The following is a 22,274-nucleotide window of genomic DNA, read 5'->3' as shown; positions in this document are numbered from 1 at the left end:
TTAATACAATGTATCTTTCACAGCTAATTCTTTGTAAATGACATGACATCCTTCTACTTCATTGTACTTCAGTAAAGGTTAAAATGTAGTTTCCAGTGTGCATATGAAGATAACTGTCTCTCATACGAAAAATAGTAATTTTCCTTCTTTCATGTCTTCCATTAGTAAGTTGTGACATCATCACTAATTAATAACATTTGGTCCTAGCAACACTTCGATTGTTCTGGGGACAATAGATCAGTAAAATATAAAAGGTGGTTTTGCCTCCTAAATAAAAACATAAATTTATAGCAAGAGTTTTGTTGTCTCCCTATTTACACAACTCATGCTTTCTCTAATGACTTGAAAGCAATGTCAGGAAGAAGCTGGACTACTTGAAGGACTTTTAAGCCATAAGATCTTCAGGGTGTCCTTCCAACCTAAATTATTGTGTTACTGCATAAATAAAGGGTAAAAAGCAGAGCCTCTACATCAAAACCAAAGCCTCCACTCTTTCATGGGAAGGATGAGCATTAAAAGGGATCTCCATCAGGAAAACATCTGAGATGATAAAAGATAACCATACATATATTCTGGCCATATTTTGATTTAATACAGGTTAGTTAGTAGACACCTAAATGCCTAAACAGCTGCTGTGTCCTACTGTAGCTCTTCTTGATCAGGCAGATGCACTTAAGGCACAGAGGCTAGCTGAGTGATGTTGAAATAATTTTGGTTTAGGCAGACAGATGATTGTACTTAAATTCCTTGTTCCATATCTAGGTAGCTACATGAATATCCTTTCATGGCTTCAAGACAGCATTAATTGCAGAAGAGTAAATCAGTAATACTGGTACATGTTTTAAAAATAATCTGTAACAACTGCTATCAGTCAAATATAACTGTATTGCCTGAACAAAGTGGAAGGTTAATAAAAAATATTCAAGGCATTACACCTCTTTTAATGTTCAGTAGCTGTGAAAAGATCACTTAATTTTCAGGTGAATTCATTATTCAAATTATTCATTGTTTTTTTTTGTTTCACAAGTGTTTCCTCAACTGTTTCTTGCAGACACAATACAATGTTTTATTAGTAGGTTATTGAAGCCTAATGATTTTACTTTATTTATTCTATGAAAGCCTCAAAGTATTACTTGATTCTCCCACTGGAAGAATTTAGATCTTTAGGTAATCCACTAGCATAGTATGCATTGGATGTCTTCCATATTAATATATAATTTCAAAAGAAAAAATATGAATATTTGAGTGGTAATTATCTTATTCATGAATATTCATAATAATATGAATGTTCAAGTAGCCACATAAAGTGGAAAAAGAAGGAATGACAGATATGCCCAAATTTAAAATAGCTTTGGTAGAAACAAAAAAACCTTTTATGGAAATATTCTTCTAATAAATGTTAACTTTATTTAGCAGCTTCACAAATTTTGTGATCTTATCATGAATTTAATAATATTTCACCTTTGGTTTCTATTTTATTTGCATTGATGTTTTGAAGCCTACGTTAGTATGCTCTGGTATGTAACGGATAGTAGACTTATATCTATGGCTACCGGTTCCTCTGCAGACACCGTTTCGTTGAAGGGCTATTAAAGCAATAAGCTGTTCCTGCATAAGTATGTGTGTAAAGGTTCAGGTTTTGAGCATGAATGTAGAAATAGAATTCCAGAAATCTTGTACAGGTATGGAAATAAGATATATGCAAATCAGTACTAGCAACCTAATGCAAGGTAGGATGTCCTCTTTACATCTGCATATTCAGAATTTGACTTCCATTGAAAAAAGACTTATGAAGTCTGTGTATATTTCTCTTGTCAAGCCCTATAATAGGATCCCCATGTAGGTGGTTGAATCCCCATCCCTAGATAAGTTTAAAAGGCACATAGATGTCATGCTAAGAGACATGGTTCAGCACCACACTTAGTTAACACTTAGATTAACTTAGATAATGGTTTTACTTGATGATCTCAAAGGTATTTTTCAACTGAAATGATTCTATGAGTCCATGATCACTTGAAAATGGTTACAGTAAGGGATGCCTTGAGAGAGTCACGTAAGAATATAAACCACTGAAGTCCACTACTGGACTACTCTATGAAAGTCAAATCTTAGAGAAATCTGAAGGCTGGAATTCAAGGTATTCTTAAGCTAAATAAAGTTTGTATGAAAATGGAGGTGGAAATGTGATTCTAAGATGTTTCTCTATTTTCCTGTTCCTCAGCACCTCAACAAAGCAAGGAGAAAGGAAAGGAAATATTTTTCATTTTATTCTTATAGTTAAGGAAGACACCTAGAGATTATTCTAGTAGGAAGTACAACAAATTCACACCCAAGCATCCAGCAAGCTGTGCTGGAGTGGCATGGAGCAGAAAGAGCAGTGTGTTTGCCTGTTCTCTTTCCTGTATGTATACCTGTTCCTTTCCAGCCTGTTAGCTTCCTGTATATGTTATCTCTCTTTCCAGTCCTTTAGATCCAGACTTGAGACTTGAGTAGTTTGTAGTTGACAGGAGTAGAGATAGCAAGCACTCTATTCCCCTTTGTGCTAGACAGGATGGAAGTCTTGACAAGAATATTTCTTTCTAATTATCCTTCCTGAAAGGGGTCTACAGCTGAACTCTCCATGGCAGAAACTACCTCCTACTATCCACATGCATTCTTCAGCAGAGTCTTCTTACACATTAATTTGCAGCACAGCAGCAAGGGGCTAGTAAATATTCCCAGAAACTTATACAGAGAAGCAAAGATACATTTTTCTGTTTTCAGATTTGTGTATATTTAATAAGATGTTAAAAATCTTGGATTTGGCTGCACACATTGGAGCCCAGGAGCACATTATATGAGGCACAATGCTAAGATTAAGGCTTCCTAGTTGTGTGTGTTTGTTTAGAATTGTGCATCTCCTCTCTACGCACACACTTTCATCTGGAAAAGGCATTGCACTTTTATGATGCCTCATGTTGTGAATTCCAAACATGCAGAACAAGGATTCATTCTACTTGTCAGTCTGGGGTGAAAGCATGTCTACACCTTTTGAAAAGTCAGCTGTTGCCTTAGAGCATATATGCATGGTTGCTGATTTTCTCACATATGCATCATTGCACATCCTTGAGAATGTGAAAACCATTCCTGCATAAAACCAGCAACTGCATCCACAGAAAGTTGCACGTGCCAAGCACGTTAAGAATCTTCACCATAAAGATTCCCCAAGATAATGCCTGCATGATAGGCAGTTAAATCACATTATGCAGATTGCATGCAAATATATACACCACATGCAATAATTAAAACCTTCCTAAGTACATATTTGCAAAATACAATCCATCATGGTCCACAAGGTTATATTCTACATCTTTTAAATGAATGCTGCAAAACCTCTGAAAATGCACACAAATGTAAATGGCAATAGTTTGGCAGATAATGACATAATTTATCAGCTTAGGTTCTTCAGAGTGTCATTCATTCAAAATTATTTATGCTTGTGTAAAGTATAAGAACTGTGACAGTAAGCATTCAGGAATCATGGATGAGAAATGAGGAATTACATGTACAATGTTATGAATGAGAACTTAGCAAGAACAGAAAATTTACTAAGAAATATGATAAAACTCTTAGCAGAAAGTGGCCTTGAAAATTATTTTAAAACAACTTCTTTCAATTTCTCTCAGAAAATAGCACCTCCTGTAGGGCACTAAAGTTCCAACTATGATGGGTACATGCTGTTGTCTCAAAGGGAGCAAGGTTAACTGATAAAGTCTTACCAGTTTCTTCCTGAGTCATGCTGGCACCATCTTAGAGAGGTCCAGCCCAAGCTCTGCCCAGGTTTGACATCTCTTCAATCTATAGTCTGTGGCAGGATTACAGCCCATGCTGGCATAGAAGCATTATGTGAGTTATGAGTCTAAAATCAGTAACTGCATGGTCTGGCAACAAATGGTCTTCTTGTACCTTCTCTTGTGTGTATGTGAGATTGTCAAGGCAACAAACTTTTTTCTCTCTTTGCCCTCCAGAAGGAGTTCCGTTGTGCAGATCTGGTATTCCCATGATGCTCTCTGCTGATTTGAATCAGGACTGACCTATGAAGGTCGACAACTATAAGAAATCTAAAGGCTGGAATTGAAGCCTATTTTTGCCCAGCAGAGTCTGTGGGGAAGGGAAACAGGTACAAATCTCACAGGACCTTATGATGCCTGCTACAAAAGCAAGCAGCTTAGAAAGGTGATGACTCTTGCCCACCTCCATCTATGCCTGCAGGAGCAAAACCACTGGCCTAGAAACCCCCTTATTTTATTTCAGCTAGCGAGATTTAGTGAATTCTATTCTTCTGCTTTTAAGGAGATCAGCCAGTGCTCAGCAATCCCCAGGCTATGGTGTGAAAGCATACAACCTTTCAGCCTAGTCTTGCCAGCAGCAAGATACAGGCTTATCTATCTGCAGCCATGGGACTAATCTCCTAAAATTGTGAGGACTTGTCACACATGTAAAACTATGCCTTTTAAGAATTAATGTTTTGGCATCTGAGAAAAGCTTTCCCACCTTTTGATGCAAGTATATAATGCTGATGAATTAGCAGAATTAATGAGTGAAAAAATGGCCTTTTTTTCTCACACTTGAAATAATGCTCATTAACAATGATGATCAGGACCATTCAGCTGACATTGGTGACCACTGGGCTTGTGTGTTTTGGCTTTGTGTATTTTCTTGACAGTAGATCAGGGTGGTGCAATAAAGTGTGTTTTTTTAGAAGTCTACTTCAAGAACAGAATAACTAAGTAGCCAGCTACAGTATTTGCAAATTTTGCTGGGCCTGATTCTGCCAGATGTGCTCATATCAAGTAGCAACACTGATATTTTTTTGGTGGAACTGCCTATGAAATTATTCCCCCACACACTGCAGCTTTCTGGGTTGGCTTATGCTGAGCTTTGAGTTTCTATCTGTTCTGTCAGAAGAGCAGGCAGGAGGCTGTCACAGTTGTGTAGCTCCTGTGTGCAGGCAAGACAATCCACGCTGGATTTTCCAGTGGGGTGCTGTCAGAAAATACTTTTTAAAAAAGGAGAATATTGAATTTACAGGCTTCTGGATCTGACCATCTCTGGAAACACAGAGCACTGGCATTTATCAGAACCAAATAAGAGATTAATCAAACTACACTTATCACTACTTAGAAGCTTGTAGCAATTTGAAATGCCTCTAAATAAACAATGTCTGAGCCTCTAAATAAGCAGTCTGACCACACACAGAAAGATGGTTTAGCAAGAAGCATTTTCCCACTGAAATATTTAGCCTTTTACTTATATAATCCAGCACATAACAATCTTCCTTAAAAATAAAGCTATTGACATGTGTTATAAAATGGCATGGCACTTTATTGAATGTTGAATTCTTTGAGTGCCACTGTCCTCATATTTAAACCTATTATAAATTAAACATAACTAGAGGCCAGCTGACAGCCTTGAGAGCAATAATAAGAAGGCATTTAGAAGCCTGCTCTGCACAGATATATATTGATGTGACAAGAGAAGTAGATTGACACAAGCTTTAGTTTTGTGGAAAGGAGAAAAAGCAAGAATATAGACTCTGATCCCTTTTGTGTGACAGTTATGGTCACCTGAGGTCCTGCTACACTACCTGAGTGGGGTATCTTCAGAGAACCTCTGTGAAGCCTGAAAGTTTGAAAGTGATGCTCCTTAATTTACATAGGTTGATGTAACATTGTTTTCAAAGTGGATAAAAATATCCACTAGCACAGGAACAGAACCTGGGGGGACTGGTGGGGAGGGAGGGCAGATGTTCTTATCATTATAAATCCAAATAGATCAATAATATTTAAATATAATGACAAGAACATCTACCATAGGCTGAAGGATTCTTCAAAAAATAATCCATTTAGCATTTATAAAGGGCTTTTTGCTCTTAATTTCTTTTATATATTTTATGACTTGGCCAATACAGAATAAAAATAACCTTATCGTGAATGCAAACTTCTCAAGAAAACATTGCCTTAGCTAATGCAAAGGGAGTTGACAAAGCTGCTGGTGATGTCATTCTCCAGACAGGGGAGTCTATATCAGTTGCCCTCTGCAGATTTAATCAATTAGATTGAGTCTTATAAGGGTGCAGGGATCAAACTGCCAGTCAGTGTCCTTGACTGAGGAACCTGTTTGGTTTTGTTCGCCTGTGAAGGGATGCTACCTTCTACAATACTCACAGGGCAAGTTGTCTTCGTAAACAACAGACTGGTTTGGGGGTTTGTATTTGCTTATTTGAAAAAGCATCTGCAATAATAATGCCCTGAGTGCAGTGCAGGAAAGCAGAGGCAAGCTACTGCTGTGTAGTTTAAGAGTTAAGTCCTGAGGAGATGAAAATAGAAATCCTGATTGCTGGTTGTCTCATCAGCTCTTGTGAAAAGCAGCTGACAGTGTTCGTGTTTGGAAGAGGAGAGGAAATTGGAAATCCATTACATTTCTCCTGGTATTTCAGTCACAGGAATATAGATGTCTGCAGTTCAGAAGATACAGGGAGGCTAAGGTGCTGAAGCCACAATTCAGAAACGTCCACTGTCACACCTTAGCAAAAATAGTAAACTGGCTAAAACAACAGAGGTTGTTTTTTTTTACTTCAAACATAGTCTGTGATAATGGGAGATAGGAGTTCTGTAGCTAAAAGGAGCAGTTCTGGGCTTTTATTGCTTTCTGCGTTATTTTTGCTTGTGACTGAAAGCTGAAATTTAGCTTTGGCATCATGAATGTCAGACACCAGACAGGGACTTGAACTGAGGGTAGCTTTCAGAATATCAGCGATCATTTTGATTGTGATAAACACCACAAAACTGTAACAAAAGTAGTCCTTTTTCTCCTAAAAGCTAGGTGAGTGCTTGCTGGCACCCACACACTTGTCCCTTCCTCACTCTTTTTTCCTTCATACCCACAAAGCTTCAGATCAACTGTTGCATGAGATGCCCAGTACATTTCACAGCCAGAGCGTCACACAAAACCTACAAAGGGCACTCGTTAGGAACGTAGTTTGAATGATGGATATTAGGCCACCTCCTGAAATCTGCGCTAAAGACACACATAAAGATGATTTGCAAAAAGTGCTAGGTGTGGTGCTCCATGCAACACAGCATGATGAAAAAAGAGAAAGTAGGTGGACAGTACTCAATTCTGACAAATGAAGAACAGCATATATTGAGTTTTAAAATGAAGTTTTGTTATTCCATTGAATCAGCTGTTGGTCTTGTGATTCTGTCACAGACATACATGCTATCACCTGGACTTCAGTATCTGGCTTCTGGTCATCATTAGAAATATCAATATTTTGTCTTCTGAAACACTACCCATTTATGCACAGGATGCACAGTGGCCAGAAAATGCTGTGCTTGTTTGTTTGTTTGTTTGTAAAAAATATCAACAGTGAAAATAAATATAGGCAGAGAATCTTATGCCTCTGATAATCCATGGTCCCCTTAGGGAACTTTTCAGCACAGCCATCCTGCAGCTGCCAGGATGACAGGGATCCCCTAAGAGACCAGAGGACAACTTTTTACTCACTTGACTTACTATAGATTTCAACATGCATTAACTTTTTTTTCCCCCCTGATATGAGTGCTTTTCCTTCACATTTCACTACACATAAAAGTCATCAGATAGATTGAACAATTTGAGGAAGCTGAAGAGAGAATAAAAACTTTTTGGGGCCAGGAGACAAAGAAACATTTGGTGACAATCTATGCTCCAGTTTGGAAGAACTTTTCCATCAACTGTCCTCGGAGAACTTGAAGTGCACTTTCTCTTGCCTTTGCAGAACTGCTTTGCTTTGTCTTCAATGTGAATGTGGCAATTTTCCAAGCCAAACATAGAGGGAAGGGGAAATAAATCACTCTAATGTTTGGCTGGTAGGAATCCAAACAGTAGAGAAATTGCTTTCTTTCTAGAAAGTCTTGTAAAAACTGGCTAGATGTACTTAATCCTTTCAGCTTACTAATGTTTCTGCTTGAGTCTACAGTTCACAAGCCATAAACATTGTGACAAATAATGAAGTAATCATGCAATTAGGACTCAATTACTTACCCTGTATGAGTGACCTCTTGCATGTTTTCCCCTTGAATTAGAAGAAATGAGTATTGAGTCTTTTTCTCCCCTCTGGTGCTAATTTACAGCTCGAATTCTGTGAAATCCAGGAAGTTCATTTTCATGGTTTTACCTTTGTAGTGTTATCTTGACTGTGGTTTGTTGTGAGGCGGTCAAGTTATGTGGTACATTTTACTAGTTACTCACAGTATGCATTCAAGTGAGGAGTGAGGTTATGCAGAGGATGAGCTATGTCTTCTTTCCCTCTCCAAAATTGAAGGCAGTCTAATGGGACAGAAAGGATGAGTTGACAAATGTGGCTTATGAACTCTGTGCGCTCCTTTGGCAATTCAAGCACAGTTGTCAGGCCACAGTTGTCAGTGCCATGTGGTTATTATTTGGGCTCTATTGGTACAAAGGAGCTGTGTAAACTGCATCATTGGTTGTGGGAAGGTGTGACCCAGCAGATGTTGCTGGGTTCAGCCTGGCAGAGAGAATCACCATGGGAATCATGCTCATCCCCATTCCAGAAACAGACTCTTTAGCTCTCTGTCTCTCCTGTGTCCTACAACCTGCGCCACTACCTGGTCTCTGCTCTTATGCCACATGTGAGGTGTCACATCCCTACAGATGTATCTCGTACTACTTGGCTGTATGAAGATATTGATCAGTGGTTCAGTGGTTTGTAAGCTCAGAATCATAGAATTTTTATGGTTGGAAGGGATCTCAAGGATTATCTAGTTCCAACCCCCCTGCCATGGGCAGGGACATCTCGCACTAGGTCAGGTTGCCCACAGCCACCTCCAGCCTGGCCTTAAAAACCTCCAAGGATAGGGCTTCTACCACCTCTCTGGGCAATCTGTTCCAGGATCTCATCACCCTCACGGTGAAGAACTTCTTTCTAACACCCAATCTGAATCTAGCCATTTCTAGTATTTTTCCATTCCCCCTAGTTCTATCACTACCTGACACCCTAAAAAGTGCCTCATCAGCATTCTTGTAGCCCCCTTCAGATACTGGAAGGCCACAATAAGGTCTCCTCAGAGCCTTCTCTTCTCCAGACTGAATAGTCCCAACTCCCTCAGTCTGTCTTCATAGGAGAGGTGCTTCAGCCCTTTGATTATCTTCAAGCCTCTTCTCTGGACATGTTCCAGCACCTCCAGATCCTTCCTGTAATAGGGGCTCCAGAACTGGACACAGTACTCCAGATGGGGATCTCACCAGAGCAGAGTGGGAGAATCACGTCCCTTGACCTGCTGGCTATGCTTCTCTTGATGCAGCCCAGGATGTGATTTGCTCTGTGGGCTGCAAGTGCACACTGATGGCTCATGTTGAGCTTCTCATCCACCAGCACCCAAAAGTCCTTTTCTTCAGGTGTCGTCAGCAAACCTGCTGTGGGTGCACTCAATGCCACTGTCCATGTCACTGACAAAGATGTTGAACAAGACTGGCCCCAGTACTGATCCCTGAGGGACTCCACTTGCCACTGGCCTCTGCTTGGACATGGACCCATTGACATCCACCCTTTGGGTGTGGCCATCAAGCCAGTTCTTTATCCACTGAATGGTGCATAGTTTTGTCCATTCTCCTGCAAGGTGTTGGCAAAGGGTGAAACAAAGAAAAGATCGTGGCTTGAAGGTGCTATGTAGTGCCATCTTAAAATACACTTTTGTGAGTCTCTGGGCTCAGGTTGCAAGGAATCCATTGATCACTCATTCAGAGGGCTGCCACATGTTCCATTCCTTAAATTACTTCCTGTAATAGAGGCTTAGATCACCTGTCCTGTATGAGAAGCAGTAAGTACATGGGCTTTAGGTGTCTACAGCACAGATGCAGCAGTTAACATGGATATCAATGGCTGAACCATTCAGTCTGGTGTCTGAGGACCAAAGACTCACACATGCCCAATGCATAATTACTGTACACCTGTATGATTAGGACTGTGACAGAGTTTGATACTTTGGATCTTGTCTATTTTCAACTGCAGACTCCCAGGCATGTCTATGCTGAGTATCTCATAAACCAGCAGCCCAGCTGAAGTGCATGTACACTAATGCACACAGTATGGGTAACAAACAAGAGGAGCTGGAAGCCTTGTTACAGAAGGAAAGTTATGATGTAGTTGCCATCACAGAAACATGGTGGGATGACTCACATGACTGGAGCACTGTAATTGATGGCTACAGGCTCTTCAGGAGAGACAGGCAAGGGAAAAGGGGTAGAGGGCTGGCCCGGTACATCAGGGAGGTTCTAGATGCCATGGAACTAGAGATTAAGGATGATCAGGTTGAGTGCCTATGGGTGAAGATTAAAGGGAAGGCCGACAAGGCTGATATCCTGGCTGGAGTCTGTTATAGACCATCCAACCAGGATGAAGAGGTTGATGAATTATTTTATAGGCAGCTAGAGGCTGTCTCAAGATCACCAGATCTTATGGGTGATTTTAACCTGCCTGATATCTGCTGGGAACTCAACACAGCAGAGAGGAGGCAGTCTAGAAGGTTCTTAGAGTGTATGGAGGACAGCTTCTTATCCCAGCTGCTGCATGAGCCTACTGGGGTAAGGCTTTTCTTGACCTTTTTTTTGCAAACAGAGAAGGGCTGGTGGGAGATGGGGTGGTTGGAGGCTGTCTGGGGTCCAGCAGTCATGAAATAAATGAGGTTTCAATATGCAGTCAAGCTAAGAGGGGCAGCAACAAAACCTCCATTCTGGACTTCTGGAGGGTGAACTTCAGGTAACTCAAGGAACTCAGAAGGTACCTTGGGAAACATCCCTTAAAAACAAAGGGGTCCAGGAGAGCTGGGCCTACTTCAAGAAAGAATTCTTGAAGGTGCAGGAACAGGCTGTGCCAATGTGCCAGAAGATAAGCCGCCGGGGCAGACGGCCAGCCTGGATGGGCAACGAACTTCTGAGCAAATTAAGGGTAAAAAGGAGGGTGTATCATCTTTGGAAGGAAGGAGAGGTTACCCATGAAATGTTTTAAGGATATTGCTAGGTCACGTAGGAAAAAAAATAGAAATGAAAAACCCAGTTAGAGCTTAGACTGGCCACTGCTGTGAAGGACAATTAAAAAAATCCTTCTACAAATATATTAATGGCAAGAGGAGGGGCAAGGACAACCTCCACTCCTTAGTGGACATGGAGGGGAATATTGTAACAAAAGATGAGGAGAAGGCAGAGGTACTTAACACCTTCTTTGCCTCAATTTTTATTAGCAAGATAGGTTGTCTTCTGAACAACTGTCCTCCTGACCTGGCAGATGGAGTCAGGGACCACTACAGTTCCCCTGTAATCCAGGAGGAAGTAGTTAGAGACTTCCTTAGCCAATTGGATCCCCACAAGTCCATGGGACTGGAGGGGATCCATCCTAGGGTGCTGAGAGAGCTGGCAGATGAGCTGGCCAAGCCACTCTCCATCATTTTTCAACAGTCCTGGTTCACTGGAGAGGTCCCAGATGACTGGAAGCTGGCCAGCATGATGGGGGCAGGAGTTGATCTGTTAGAAGGTAGGAGAGCTCTGCAGAGGAACCTCGACAGGCTGGACAGATGGGCAGAGTCCAAAGCATGAGATTTAACACATGCAAGTGCCAGGTTCTGCACATTGGCCACAACAACCCCATGCAGTGCTACAGGCTGGGGTCAGAGTGGCTGGAGAGCGGCCAGGCAGAAATGAACCTGGGGGTGCTGGATGACAGCTGGCTGAACATGAGCCTGCAGTGTGCCCAGGCAGCCAAGAGGGCCAATTGCCTCCTGGCCTGTACCAGAAAGTGTGGCCAGCAGGAGCAGGGAGGTCATTCTGCCCCTGTACACTGCACTGGTTAGGCCACACCTCGAGTACTGTGTCCAGTTCTGGGCCCCTCAGTTTAGGAAGGATGTTGACTTGCTGGAATGTGTCCAGAGAAAGGCAATGAGGCTGGTGAGATATCTGGATCACAAGCCCTATGAGGAGAGGCTGAGGAAGCTGAGGTTGCTTAGACTGGAGAAGTGGAGGCTCAGCAGAGACCTTATTGCTCTCTACAGCTACCTGAAGGGAGGTTGTAGACAGGTGGGGGTTGGTCTTTTCTCCTAGGCAACCAGCACCAGAACAAGAGGACACAGTCTCAAGCTGTGCCAGGGGAAGTTTAGGCTGGATGTTAGGAAGAAATTCTTCACAGAAAGAGTGATTGCCATTGGAATGGGCTGCCCAGGGAGGTGGTGGAGTTACCATCACTGGAGATGTTTAAGAAGAGATGGGTTTAGTTGATTAGATAGTGTTGGCTGACAGGTTGGACTTGATGATTTTGAAGGTCTTTTCTAACCTGGTTAATTCAATTCAATTCAATTCAATTCAATTCTATTCTATTCTATTCTATTCTATTCTATTCTATTCTATTCTATTCTATTCTATTCTATTCTATTCTGAATTCCCTCAGGTAGTATGCTCTGCACCTTGTTGCTCTTTTCAAGGCTGTGTGTAAGAGATTCCTAACAAGGACCTTCTTTATGTTTGTCTGGAGTTCAGGATGTAAAACTCTTTTTGGTGAAACAGAGATTTATCTTTTAGTGGTCAATTCCATTTTCCCTCTTGAGCTCTTTGCCACTGGAAGTGCTTCATTTGTTTATTTTTCACAGCAGTGGTGTTGCTGATTTGATTTTTAGTGGATAGAACTAGATCTGAGGTGCCAGAATAATGTATTTCTCTCTTGACATGCCCAGCATATTAAAAGTAAGAAATAGCTGAGTTATATTTGCAGTTAAACTAGATAGTAATATCACTATTCTTAGGGGACCCTAATAAGAACTGGAGGATGACACTAAATCAATACACTTCTTTTTAAAATAACTAAACTAAAACTCAGATGTTAAGCCAAATAGACTTCTTTCAGACCTGTTAAAATAATGTTGTCAAGAAAGACAATTTTCTTCATGAATAAATATAGAAATAAAGGAGAAAGCCATTGACTGTTAAAAAAAAAATAAAAGAGAAGAAAAGAAAAGAGAAGAAAAGAAAAAAATAAAGAGGGAGAAAAAGCAAACATGTTTCACGAATCTCATGCAGCGCAAGAATAGCATGTGGTTTTCTTTTTAGTTTGGTTAACTTTATCAAGTATTCTATTCCCTTCTCTTCCAACACAATATACTTCTCACTTCATGTTTGATTGGAATTACTCTTCTAGCTGTAAGACCCAATGCATGCTGAGATCTCTTCTGCAAAACACCCAGGATCCTGGCTCAGTTTCCTTTACATTGAAATTAATTCTTTCAGTTTCCACCCCTTACAGGACAGCCTATATAAGGCAGAATCTTTTCAGTCATGAATACCTCACTGCAGAAGCTATGCCAAAACACCCCTTCCAGAGGAACAAGGATATATTCTTATAATTTCAGATAAGGTAATGAGCAGTCTTAGAGGAATCAGAGTGCTCATTACAATTCTCCACCATTGTGCTTTTTTCTTTTCCTCTCAGCCTGAATTTTGGACATACCTTTAGACTCCTCTTTAATCACTTCTTTCTGAGGCTGCTGGACTGCATTTGGCTGGTTACTTTTTCAAAACAATCTTCTTGTCTTTCTTTAATATGTGGATTTTTTTTTGTCCTCTATACAGTGATGGTTGGGCAGACAGAGATGAAGTCATTGAAGGTTATGAACCTGAAGCAAATGGAGGCATCACTATCAAACTGCAGTCTCCAGAGGTGTTGTCATTCGATGACTACTATCTGAAGCTGCGTCTGGACACCAACACCCGCAACCCCTGGTTTCCTGAGTTCTGGCAGCACAGATTTCAGTGCCGCATCCCAGGGCACCCACTAGAGAATCCCAACTTCCAGAAGAACTGCACTGGTAAATTGTCAACTATTCTTCTGTTTGAATCTGTGCTCTGGCAAAACAAACAAATGAACAAACAAAAAAATCAACAAAACCACTTTTGAGATGTGATTTTGGGGTTTTGTTTGTTTTTCTTTTCTTTCTCAGTGTATAAATCATTAATGAAAAGTGGCAACCCTTAATTACACAGATATAAATTCCATCCCTGGTGGGAGTATGTTCGGCATTGGTTCCCGGTCCTGTTGTCCTCCTCTCAATTTAGTCCTGCTCTATTATAGAGTGACTTTTTCCCTTTTCATGTTTTAGGGCAAAGCTGATGTTGACAAGTGTGTCCAAGTTTGCAATGTATTGTAAAAAAGAAAAAAAGTAAACATTGAATATTAACAAAAACAGGAAAAAAATCAAACTTCTCTTTTCCTCTCAAAGTCAGCTTTTCTGATCAGTTGAACAATCAGGAAATTCACAGAAAGTATTATGGAAGGAAAATTTCACAGAAAATTGATGAATCTTAAAATTTTCCAGGCATCTGCTCCACTCTTTCTTTTCTGCATCCATTCAAGCCTTTGTAGTTTGTAACCACTATGTTACACTTGCATAAAGAACACACAGTCACACAGATAGAAGTAACACCTGATTGCAAGAAAAGCATATGTCTCTGCAAAGAGAGATTTTCTCTTGCGCAGCAGAATCTGAGAAAATAAGCTAAAATATTTCAGTAAGATTAAATTTATTAGTAAATTGAGAGAGTTGGTCACTTTTCTATAAAGTGATCACTAAGTAATTTTGGGTTTTTTTTTCCAAATATTTTGTTTGTAGCTTGTAAATATTTTGTTTGTAGTCAAGAAATTATACTCTGAAGGTAGAGAAAGTTACTCCATTAGAAAAAAACAACTGAGGAAGCCTGTCCTCCTATGGATGTCTATCCTGATTCTTACATCAGTTGGTCTTCATGCTGTCCCTGGGCTGATTTCCCTTAGTGTTTCTTCTTTTTTTGTGTGTTTGTTTTGTTAGAAAGGACCCGGAATAATCATCTAGTCCAATCCTTCTGCCAGAGTAGGATCACCTAGAGTAGGCCACACAGGAATGCATCCAGGTGGGTGCAGAGACCCAGCTCCCTCAGCCTTTCCTCATAAGTGAGATGTTCCACTCCCTTCAGTATGTTTGTGGCTGTGTACTGGATTCATTCAATTAGTTCCCTGTCCTTCTCAAATGGAGTAGCCCAGAACTGGAGACATTATTCCAGATGCGGCATCATCAGGGCAGAGTAGATGGGAAGGATAACCTCTCTCAACCTACTAACCACACCTTCTTGTCAATAACATCTTAACAACAGCTTCCACATAAATTTGCTCCTTCCCACCAAGGTCTCTTAATAACAGAGGAGACATACCACAAAATACCATCACTGACTCAAAACTGACCTGACGTGCTAACTGACAGACAGGGTAACTTTCTTTTTCAAATGAGTCACTATCTTTGGGCTCTACAAAAATGTTGATTTATAGTGTGTGTGCATTGTTGTTTTTTTATTGGCTTTGAGACTACTTCAGCTCAGACAAAGGAGTATTAACTCCCTTGGCTGAAAAAAGGAAGAAATTATTAAGAAGGATTTGAATGATGGATGAACAATACACATGCCTAGCCTTTTTTCTTAATAGCAGAAGCTGAAAATTGCATAGTTTTGTTCATTCCATACACATAAATAAATTTCATGCTGATACTCTAAAAAGGTTTCATCTTAGCATCTGTTGTAAACTCAAGTAGTTTGTTTGGTTATGAAATGAAAATCTTCAATCTGAACCATAGTCATTCTTCCTCTGCTGCATCAAAGGCAAATACAAGGTGGCAAGTTTGAGATGTCCAAGATGGGATGTTTCTGCATAGAATGTGTAGATGAGTTTTCAGACAGTAGTTGCTGTAGACTCTAAAAGTGTACTTGAGTAAAAAAGCAGTTAAACAAATTCAGGGAAGAAAACAAATAAGGGCTGGTTAAGGGGAAAAACCACCACAGCCCACCACAAACTAGCTCAGGCTGTTTCACGATTGAAGTCACTGAATATTGGAGAGGTTGCTGCAGAAGCACTGTTACCCTGTAACAGCGACAGCATGCACTTTGTTCTGATAATGCTAGTAGAACACAAAACCATTTGTCTGTGTTGGGGGACTGATAGTTAATAGTCACAGTTTGGGCACTCAGATACCTTTTTTTCCTCTGCAAAGCTGTGAGTTTTTGCATGAAGCCTCAAAATTTTTAGATTTGCTGAAATGCACTCAGCTCTTAAATTTGGTTGTGAACCACCAATAATCCTTAGGCTTATCACACACAGCTAAGAGGTTCAGAAATGTTTCAAATCACCAAAGAGAAACATCACAAGTATCTATTCCACATAATCAGAATCAAGAGACCTACATGTCCCCAGCAAGACTGGGAACACTAAAATTTTGCATTTATTTTTCTTTAACTGCACAGAACTGATTTGTGACTATCTGCATCATCAGAGCTGTCTGAACACATATTTTTATCTGACATTTCTATAGGGTTAAGAAGTCACTTCAGGGCTTACTGGTGGAGCCTTTCTCTCTAAGGAGGTCTAGTATGACAGTGCCAAGACACTTCCTTCTTTACCTTTTGCAGGTTTGGAGACAGTCCTCTTCACAAGCTCTTTGTGAAAAAAGGAGTCTGAATTGCCTCTTCCCTCATGCACCAAGTATCTCCATGCACAAATTTGAAGGAAAGAATCTATTAGTATTTGAAATCCATTAAAAATTATGATGGACAGTGCTCAGAATTCTTTGTGGTACTACAGACTTAAGTACTGCATCACCCCATGAAAATCATCAGTATTCAATACTGGTATCAAGCACCTTAACTCCATTATTGTCTAAGAGCTTTCACTCTTACCTCACAATATTCCGTCAATATTTCTGCAACGAAGTACAGAGTCATACATTATGGAAAAAGCTGAGTCCCCTTTGGTGCCAAGAGTCCATGTACATTATCAGCACACATTGTGACTATCTCTGAGTTCTGACTTCTTCTGTATTCCAGATGTGCATTGGTAGTCTTCAGTGAAAGCAAAGAACACCTGTACTTTTGCATGGACAGAAATGGATTCAAAGGCAGTGAACTGCTCAAGTTAATCATCCATGTCAGGAGAGATAACACCTCAGGAAACTATCTAATGGAAGAGAGAACCAAGGATAAAAATACTTGTGATATTTAGGGGAGCAGAATGTATTTGTTTATACCCAGCAGTGGGTTGCCTAGGAACAGCCAGAACACACACACAAAAAAAATAAAAACTGAAAAGGCAGTGTTGTTCTCCAACTACCTTATTTAGAAAGAGTCAGAATACTTGGACCTATTTGTTTTGAAAAGGAGATTAATTACAAAGTTTGTATTTGAGAATACTCAATTACTGCCTGCCCAGTATAATTTGCTCTTATACAACCTAATCACTTTACTGAGTGATTTATTCAGAATTGCCACTGGAATGTGAAGTTCAATTTTCAGCATTCATGGGTAGGCAAGGACTTCTCCTCAAGCAACTACAGCTGCTGCATTTGCAATTTCTCACATCCCGTTACTGCTGAGTCAGCACTAGCTTGTGATTGCAGGCTTTCTATAAAAGAAGGAAAAGCCAGTTCCTAGAAATCTCCCATTCTGGTGACAGAACTTACTGCTTGAATTCGCTCATTCAGTCCCTCAGAAAATCAATGTTGTCCTTCAGGAATTCTCATGTTACACTGAGCTCTGAATGTACATGCATATTTTTTTGTGAGAAAGGAAGCAGTACTGGAAGGAAGAGAGTTCACATGTGTTCTGCTCTATGAAGTCTGTGGGAAGCCTAACAGCTAGAATAGCTTACCTGTGTGTTCTAGGATTGTATGGTAGTAGTACAAGCTCTCGCAAGAGAAGACAATCACTGAGAGATTTACAGTGACTGCTCTTTTGGATCATTCCTTTTTACAAAAATTAAGCAACTTACTTTTCCCACTTGGGTAGAATCCAAATGAGTGGGAGCCCTTTCTGACTTATTCTTTGCTAATGTTGTAGCCCATGTTTCTCATAACAAAATATCTCTTTCCCTATCCCTCTCTCTTTTGCTTCCTCCTTCCATCTTTTTCTCTCTTGGCTATAGGAGATATTATTTCTTAACACAATAGACTTCAAGTCTAAAATTTTTCTTATATCCAGACTATTTGATCTGGCTGAGATGGAGTTAACTTTCTCTATAGCAGCCCTTGTAATGCTGTGCTTTGCATTTATTGCTAGATAGGTGCTGGTAACACACCAGTGTTTCGGCCACTGCTGAGCAATGCTCATACTGAGGCTCTCTCCACTGCCCACCCTCCCATCCCCCTTCAAAGGCCAATAGGCTGGAAATTGGCAAGAGGTTGGGAATGGACATAAGCAGGACATCTGACCCAAACTGACCAAAGTTTCCACACCATCTGATGTCATGCCCATCATATTTGAAAAGTCATGGCAGTCTGGTGAAGTTCCCACTCACCAGAAAAGGGGAATCATAGCTTCCATTTTCAAAAAGGGAGATAAGAAAGTCCTGGGAAACAACAGGCCAGTCAGTCTCACCTCAGTGTCCAGCAAGATAATGGAGCAGATCCTCCTGAAGACACTGCTAGGGAACATGGGGGGAAAAAGGAAGTGGTTGGTCACAATCAATATGGCTTCACTGCCTTTATCTTGACCCACGAGTCTTTAATTTTATTTTGTCCCCTCCTGCTGTGAAGAGGAGGAATGAAAGAGTGGCTTGGTGGGCACCTGCCAGACAGCCAAGATCACCTAACCAGAGTAGAAAAGATATATTTTTATATGTGGCCATTATCCTGTAGCTTCCTTGATATCTAGCAGGCCAAAACTACTTCTGCTATGGAGTTCTTAAAATGTCCTACCACTAAGGTACTTTAAATGTTTTCCATGTAGTAGCAACATTCTTTAGGAAACAAAGCATGTCTTGCAGCTCAGCATGGACCCATGACTCATTATGAGGAACCTGAAGATATAAAAGTCCATGGGACCTGATGAAACACATCCCAGAGTCCTGAGGGAATTAGCTGATGTAGTTGCCATGACACTTTCTGTGGTATTTGAAAAGTCATGGCAGTCAGATGAAGTCCCTGGTGTCTGGAAGAAAGGAAACATTGCACCCATTTTAAAAAAGGGCAGAAAGGAGGACTCTGGGCACAGAAGCAGAACAGGCTGAAACTGCAGAACAGACTGAAACTGAGAAAAATTCCAACTGCCCTACAACTTAAAGTTACATTCTGCCCATCTACCAATGAAATTCGTTTAGAATATCTCAGTGTTTTCGTTCTGGTACCAAAACATTCAGCCAGAGTGTTCCCAACGCTGTCTCTCTCTTAAAGGCACAGCCTCAAACGGTCACAGCTGGGTGGCCACATCCACAGGGTGGTGCTCAATGGCTTAAAGTCCAGATGGAGAGCAGTGACAAGGGCTGTCCCTCAGGGGTCTGTACTGGGACCTGTGCTGTTTAATATTTTTATCAACTATATAGACAGTGAGATCCAGTGCACCATCAGCAGGTTTGCAGATGACACCAAGCTGAGTCGTGCTGCTGATAAACTGGAGGGACAGGATGTTATCCAGAGGGACCTGGACAAGCTGGAGAACTAGGCCCATGTGAACTTCATGAGGTTCAACAAGAGCAAGTGCAGGGTTCTGCACGTGGGCTGGAACAATCCTCACTATCAATACAGACTGGGGCATGAGGTGATAGAAAGCAGCCCTGTGGAAAAGGACTCGGGGGTGCTGATGGACGAGAAGCTGGACATGAGCAGACAGTGTGTGCTTGCAGCCCAGAATGCAAATCACATCCTGGGCTGCATCAAAAGTTGTGTGGCCAGAAGATCCAGGGAGGTGATTCTGCCACTTTGCTCTGGTGAGACCTCACCTGGAGTACTGCATCCAGGTCTGGAACCCTCAATGTAGGAAGGACATGGACCTGATGGAGCGGGTCCAGAGGAAGGCCATGAAAATGGTCAAATGGTTGGAGCCCCTCTGCTACAAGGACAGACTGAGGGAGCTGGGATGGTTCAGTCTGGAAAAGAGGAGGCTGTGGAAACACCTAATAGGGGCCTTCCAGTACCTGAAGGGGGCATACGAGAAGGATGGAGAGAGACCGTATACAAAGGCCTGTGGTGATAGGATGAGGGTCAATGGCTTCAAACCAGAGAAGAGCAGATTTAGATTGCATGTTAGGAACAGGTTCCTTACCACAAGGGTAGTGGAACACTGGAACAGGTTGCCCTGGGAGATGAATATCCCTGCATATTCAAAGTGAGGCTCGACAGGGCTCTGGGCAACTTGATCTAGTTGAGGACTCCCCTGATTACTGAGGAGGGAGTTGGAATAGATGACCTTTGGAGGTATCACAGTATCACCAAGGTTGGAAGAGACCTCAAAGATCATCAAGTCCAACCTGTCACCGCAGACCTCATGACTAGACCATGGCACCAAGTACCACATCCAATCCCCTCTTGAACCCCTCCAGGGATGGTGACTCCACCACCTCCCTGGGCAGCCCATTCCAATGGCAAACGACTCTCTCAGTGAAGAACTTTCTCTTCACCTTGAGCCTAATGGTCATCCAACCCAGACCATTCTGTGATTCTGTAAGGTTTAGAGCTTCACACCATTCTTCATGCTCTTCAGATGAAAAGTCAGAAGAAACCAGCAGACCATTTTAATAGTAACAGGGAAAAAAAAAAAGCTGTCTCTGAATCTGAGATACTGAGATGCCACCTAACTCAGGATGGAGCTGACACTACTTTTCCTTAGCATGTGTCCTCAGGCACTGCCCCAAGCAACAATCAGTACTTACCTTAGTTCATCAGATGACTCAGCCTCTTCCACATTTTGGAGATTGTACAGTGATTGTGCGCTGACAGCAAGATTAGGTGATAGACTGCATACGTCAGGCAACAGAGTTCCAGTATCCTTCCAAGAATTATGTAGTATGTTTTCTCCTCCCTGAAGGGATAGAAACAGCCCAAATGGGAGTGGTTTTCTCCCCACAAAAATACAGTGGCAAATATTTCTCTGTTGGATTTGGTGAACCCATATAGGCCAAAAATAAATGCAAGTCACACTAACACAGAAATGGTGTAGAACTCAGTGCAGTGCAAACACTTGTATGGAGGTCTAACTGCTCTTTTACAGAATGCTTCATTCATCCCCTGACAGGTAACACAATAGTCGTGGTTTACATACACCAGGTGGGATGAATACTCCTCTGCACCACAAGAGATGGTTACAAACTTGGTTATGGAACTGATGCAAACATCAGATTATGCCCACGGCAGTTTGTCTGCTGTGACAATAAAATACATTGGCAGGCAATCAGCACAGACATTTTTCAACAGAGTGAAGTGGAGCAAAGTGGGCAATTCATGATTCATTCATTGATTCAATTGATCTTTGAGGAGAAGGATTATTTGTCAGTGGAATGCATTTGTGGTGGACAAGAACAAGAAATATAGATATTTTCTGTTCCAAAGGAGGTCACAGTCCAAGTTCCCTGTAGGATGCTTACTCATATCTTGGTCATGCCATAAGGATTGCCTTATCTGCTAATTCCTTAATCGATCCACGAGAACTACAATCAGTGTGTAGCAGAATCACAAAATCACTCATTCTAGAAGGTAGCTCAGGACAACTGTGGTCCAGCTCCCTGCTCAAATAAGGATGAGTGATGAGTTTGGGCCAGGTTGCTCAGTGCTTTATTCATTTGGGCCCTGAAAACTAAGGGTGAAAGTGTTTTAGCACCTCTGGGCAACCTGTTCCACTTCTTGAATGTGAAAACATTCACATCCAGTTTGAATCTCTCTTTTTTTCTAGTTATGCCCATCATCTCTTATCTGCCACAATACTTCACTATGAAGAATCTCTCTCTTCTTGATAACCACCCTGTAGATACAAAGGGCTGTTTTAAGGTTCCCCTGACCCATCTATTCTCTAGTCTAAACAAGCCCAAGTCCTTTAACCTGTCCTCAAAGGCCAAGGACTATATCTCTGTATCATCTTGATGATCCTCTGCTGAATGTACTCCAGGTTATCAGTCTCTTCTGTAGTGGGGGCTCACAAATTGTATGCAGTATTCTAGATGCAGCCTGATAAGTGCAAAGTAAAGGGTGGTGTAGTGGGGAGGTAATCACATGCTACAGTCACTGTAGTTATCAGTACTACCTGGGACGCTGCTTTTCTTCATTCCCACCGAAGACTTTATGGCCACCATATTCTTGTGTCAAATTGCCCAGCTTGTGTCATCTTTCTCCAACTTCCTTTTGCATCAGCAGACTCACTCAGAAAAAGGACGTAAGCTTCCATCACACCTAAATAGTTCTGAATGTCCAATGATG

General features: G+C 41.2%; 1 protein-coding gene across 5 annotated transcripts in view; it reads left to right on the top strand.

Moving 5' to 3' along the window:
- GRM1 (glutamate metabotropic receptor 1) overlaps nucleotides 1-22,274 on the top strand; it is a 190,795-nt gene that overhangs the window by 102,453 nt on the left and 66,068 nt on the right. For all 5 annotated transcript variants that reach the window (XM_054162741.1, XM_054162742.1, XM_054162743.1 and 2 more), the window contains exon 4: nucleotides 13,654-13,889. In XM_054162741.1, coding sequence (XP_054018716.1) covers nucleotides 13,654-13,889 — 236 coding nt within the window. The remainder of the gene's footprint in view (nucleotides 1-13,653; nucleotides 13,890-22,274) is intronic.

Source organism: Dryobates pubescens, chromosome 6 (assembly GCF_014839835.1).
Source record: "Dryobates pubescens isolate bDryPub1 chromosome 6, bDryPub1.pri, whole genome shotgun sequence".
NCBI classification, from domain to species: Eukaryota; Metazoa; Chordata; class Aves; order Piciformes; family Picidae; genus Dryobates; species Dryobates pubescens.
The sequence above is the reverse complement of the archived record's forward strand: the minus strand, read 5'-3'. Positions and strand labels throughout refer to the sequence as shown.